Genomic DNA, 4940 nt, shown 5'->3' on the forward strand with positions numbered 1-4940 from the left:
CATTCTTAGCACTAACATGAATTTAAAGGTAAAACTGACAGACGGAAACTAATACAATCCCTTCACCCTTTACAATAAATGTTTAAAATGTTATTGCAACCCACCACTGGGTTCATATAGGGGGGACAGATTGTGTTTAATTGTATGGAATATGAATTCTTGTATAACAATTGATCAAGTTATACACACACACACACACGCATACATGCATGCAAGCACACGCACACACAAATACAAGAACCCATCCCCCTTTGGCACCTGGTCCACCCTGCTGGCAAGAACACAGAGGTCTTTCTCTGCTGAAGTGTAGTATACTACATATTTATATGTACACTTTGTGTTGTCAGCAGATGCTCTGAGAAACCAGCCTCCCGTCAAACTGGAGGCATCTATGAAAGGAAAAACAAGCAGGTATTTACTTCTTCTGTGAGCCCTTTATGTCTTTAAAATATTATGGCCTATGTTAAATCTATGTAAAATGCCTGTGTGTGGCTGCTAAAACTCGACATCCTGCTTCCTCTTCTAGTCTCTCCACTGGTGGTGGGTGATATTTTATAATCTCTATAATCTGTAGATGGAGGAACAGACAGATCATCCCATCACAGGAGAGGGAAACACTGGACTTCTCCTAATAATATTTTGTTTGTAGCAGCTATGGCAGAGAGAAAATCCCTGCTGATTATGTCATTTTGACATGGCGGGAATCTGTCTATGTTTCATCCATGGGTAGAACATGGGTAGAGTCCAGAGGAAGTAGGGCTACACAAAAAATTTTAAAATCGTAAAACAAATTCCATTCTTATCATTAAAAAAGAGTTATTCAAAACAAAACAAACCAAGAAGTTCATGTTATTGATAACTTAACATTTTTTAAATACTTTGAACTCTATATTGGCCCAAGTGTAAGGTCCTGGACCTGAGCATAGTACCTTTGAAAATCCTGTCCTGAGAGCCATCTGAGTCCTCCATTCTGCAAGGAGGTGACCAGTAGAACGAGACCAGACTAGATCACCCCATACTAGACTGGACTAAACTGGTCAAGATGACAAAAACCCAGTCCGGCCTAGGCCATCCCACTTAATTTAAGCATAAACTTACACCGAGTTCCAGCCTCACCAAGCTAAACATCCGTACTGATGCTACAGCTGCGTGTGAACATGTCCCTCATGGTTACCGACCGGGCGAGGTTTGGTTTACGGTAGTTTGAAATGTTCACAGGCACTGGCAGGTCCAGATCCTGCTGCTGGACGCTGCGGTAGCTGATCCGGTCACCTCCGTTCCTCAATCCATCTGGTTGATGGTGTAGCTGCGGCTGAGGGGGCTGGAGGTAGAAAGGCAACTCATAGTGCGTACAGGATGGACAGAAGGTCTGTGAACGTGTTAGTTTCCTGGCCAGCGGAGGGGTGGAGAAAAGGGCGGGGCCATTTGGGATGGAGGAGGCGGCGGCCGTTGCCGCCACAATGTTATGATTGGAGTGGACTGGCGGGAGGCGGGAGGTAACTGCAAAGTCTGGCTCCTCCTCCTCCGACTCGGACTCTTCCTTCTTGCAGCAATAATACTGGTGGTGGGAGAGGAAGGATTGCGGGATATGGAGGATGATGGGGAGCAGAGACAAGAAAAGAAATGAGGGAGAATATTAGTGCAAACAGCATATCTCTCAAAATTTAGCCCCACATTATTTATCCATGAGGTGTTCTTCAACCCACATGACCCTAGATGTGCCATAACCGTGAAGCTGTACGCTACAGTGTCAGAAAGGCTTAGTCTGATTTCTGTGACAAATCCTCAACAATTTTGAACAGACTTGTATACAGAATCCACCTTTCAGTGGAGAATTTATGGTTGCTATTTCTGGCCCACAAAATGTAGTTTTCAAATGAATTCCTGGCATCATGCCCACAAATATGAACTATAATTTGGGGGTCACTTTTGATTTTACTGTGAAATATAAAAATCCTAAGAACTGTAATCAGCTCAAAGTGAAAAGGATCATATTATTTCCACTCTAGCAATTTCACCTTAGTTTCCAGTTGATCTTGGTAAATGGACTGCTTTAATTCAAGGTGCTTTATAATTAGCATCTCTGTCACCCATTCGCATGAGCTACCATAGAAGGCCCTAGTGATACCATTGTGAGCAATTTGGAGTTCAGTGTCTTGCTCATGGACTCTGTCCTGTCCCTGTACTCTGTTAGAGGCTGGGGAGCAAATGAAGAGCTACATGATAACAAGATGTTGCAAGATGTTGCTTTCCCCACATATTTTCTGAACCTTGATACGAAGGATCAGTCATGGTGTCAGTGGTCAGTGTTGTAATAAAGCTCAGTCCCACAGGTGTGAAAAGGCCTTTTAGTATTTAAAAAGTATGCAACTTTAAGTTGATTTTAGGTGTACAGTTACACAAAATTAAGCAAATTAGGGGAAGAAGTTGATAAATTAAAGCAAAAGTTTGACATTTTGGGAAATAAGATTATTTGGTTTCTGGCAGAATTAGATGAAAAGACTGATACAGTAACACCCTTTGTCTATAAAGTAGATAGCCGATAACCCTCCACGGACAGAAGCTGGTTAGCTTAGTTTAGCATAACATATCAAGATCTGCCCACCAGCACCTCTAAAGCTCATTAATTAACATGTTTTATCTTGTTTATATAATCTGCATAAAAACTGAAGTGTAAAAATATTTTTTTTTGTTGTCTTTTATTAAGGGGGTTATCTGCCTGACTATTTCTTGGCTCTGAGCAGTTCCCAGCCAACCAGAAGATCCTCCAGGAATTTACTGATCATGGCCAAGAAATGATCAGGCACATAAACATCTGTAAAAAGGCAAATCGTGGTTTTACACTTCAGTGCTGGTAGGTGGATTTTGTCACCATTTGACAGAGCCAAGCCAGCTGTTTTCCACTGTCTCCAATCTTCGTGTTAAGCTAAGCTAACTGGCAGCAGTCTGCAGCCTTATATTTGATGGACAGTGGTATCCATCTCCTTCTCATCCAACTCCCCACCAGAAAGAAATCGTAACTCAATTTCTAGTACATTTTTAATGTCCAAAGTCCAAGCAGGTTAATGCACAATGAATGTACAGAGCACAACAGCATAGAAAGATGGACAACACGATGACTATTTAATTAAAATGACCACAATGTGATTTTCTTTGTAGGAAATGAAACTGAAGTCTGTAACACTTCTAATGTGAGATAAGTTTCCATATAATGATTTGCTAAACTTTAAGACCTTGTAGACAAGTCTGGGTTCAGACTGGAGAAACGCTGAGGCATAAGTGCCGTTGAAAGCCAAGTGCTAACACATTTTTTGTTTACTGGTATGAAATGAAAAGTATTGGAGCTTATTGATGCTTTTATTTCTATTGTGTTGAAGCAATATTGGACATTTTCTATTCAATATAGGCTATGATTCGCCTGAAGTTCCAAATATGATCTGTCCCTGATTTGAGTCCCAAAGCCCAAGAACTACTGATACAGAAAGTGCACAGCCTCAGCTGTACTTTGTGTTTTAATGCTAATGAGCACATGTTAGCATGCTAACACACTAAACTAAATATGGTAAACACAGGAAACATTATTCCTTTTAAACATCAACATTTTGGCTTTGTCATTGTCAGCATGGCGACATGCTGACATTCGCATCAAGCTAAGGCATTGTTAAAGTACAGCCTCACAGAGCTGCTAGCATGGCCATTGCATTCTACTTTACTGTTGTTATGGATTTTATGGATTTCAAAGCAACTCACAGGCTAAGTTGGTGAAATTTGGTGAGAGGTTTCTACCATGTGCCAAGGAAAACATTTTTGTTTTAGGTGCTGATGCATTATATGTGGCCATTTATAAAGCGCTAAATGTTTTGGTTGGCAACCAAATTTTGATGACTGTGCACATTCTGAGACATCCTGCCAAATCTGATGACATTTCATGATGGTCAAATAGGTTAGTTACATGTCTACTGTCAACAATCCTTGTACAAAGCCCTAATATTCGCTTAACAGGCTTTGCGACTCCTCCAGATATCATGGCCACCAGTGCAGATTTCTAAACATTTTCTATAAGAATAATCAAGATAAGATAATCAACGTTGGCAGACACAGACAAAGAATGTAGCTATACTCATGAATTAAAATGTTTGGTTGAAAGAAAGCCTCTGTTATCCTTGGTAATTGAGGGTCACAAAATAATTCCACCTATGAAAATATCTATACTTATTATTTAACACCATCCTATGACTATCAACAACTGGTCTCACCTGCAGCCTACAGTAGCACAGTACTGCGATGATAAGGAGTAATATAACTGTCGCTAGAATTCCGCCAGTGATGACCACTGTCCCGGCTGTCATTCGAATGGCTCTCCATCAACACCCTGTGGAGAGCAAGAGGATGGGAGGAGAGGAACAAAGAGAGAGAAAGAGTAGAACAGAGTAGAGGAGAGTAGGGATCAAGTGAAAGAAGAAATGATACAATTCATCAGTACAGTGGCTTCATTAAGTAGATTATAACTGTGTGTCATCTCAGTGGTGGTTATTGAATTATCCAGCAGTTAGGAGACATGTAATAGAATCATCCTACAAATGCTGCTCATAATATAGGATCTCAGACAGAAAAAAAGAAGCGTTAGAGAGAGGGAAATCAGCATTCAATAGCAGAGCAGCAATGGAAATGAGTCCTGTAAAGAACACCATCAAAGAAATGAATGGATGTTGGGAGTGAGGAGAGCTGAAGTGACTGAGTAGGTAAGAGGAATAAAGACAGAGTGAGCGGTGAATTGACATGGAGCGAGAGGGAGAAAGAGGTCAAGATGAGCTGAGTAATGCGCGTAGAAAGGGGTCTGATAAATAGATGTGAAATGCAGAGACAAAATGATGGAGGGGATGGAGAAGGCGTGTGAGAGATAGATGTTGAGAGGTGAAGCATAAACAGAGGGTACATGG

The 4940-nt window shown here is 41.0% G+C and overlaps 1 protein-coding gene across 1 annotated transcript; it reads right to left on the reverse strand.

Annotated features, from left to right (window-relative positions):
* Window positions 1-329: 329 nt before the first annotated feature.
* On the reverse strand, window positions 330-4381 carry LOC119883774 (protein FAM163B-like). The gene is made up of 2 exons (XM_038694403.1): window positions 4257-4381; window positions 330-1558 (listed from the first exon to the last, which is right to left on the reverse strand). The coding sequence occupies exons 1-2, from the start codon at window positions 4347-4349 to the stop codon at window positions 1121-1123; spliced, it is 531 nt and encodes a 176-aa protein (XP_038550331.1). The 5' UTR covers window positions 4350-4381; the 3' UTR covers window positions 330-1120.
* Window positions 4382-4940: the final 559 nt, after the last annotated feature.

This window comes from Micropterus salmoides, unplaced genomic scaffold, assembly GCF_014851395.1.
Source record: "Micropterus salmoides isolate LMB-PRFRI ecotype aquatic unplaced genomic scaffold, ASM1485139v1 Ms_hic_scaffold_3025, whole genome shotgun sequence".
NCBI lineage: Eukaryota > Metazoa > Chordata > Actinopteri > Centrarchiformes > Centrarchidae > Micropterus > Micropterus salmoides.

Bases quoted from the DNA above. Each gene is read 5' to 3' on its own strand.
- LOC119883774 (XM_038694403.1), bottom strand. From the start codon at position 4,349: ATGACAGCCGGGACAGTGGTCATCACTGGCGGAATTCTAGCGACAGTT. The intron at 1,559-4,256 runs GTGAGACCAGTT...TCCCACCACCAG, and splicing joins TGTGCTACTGTAGGCTGCAG to TATTATTGCTGCAAGAAGGA.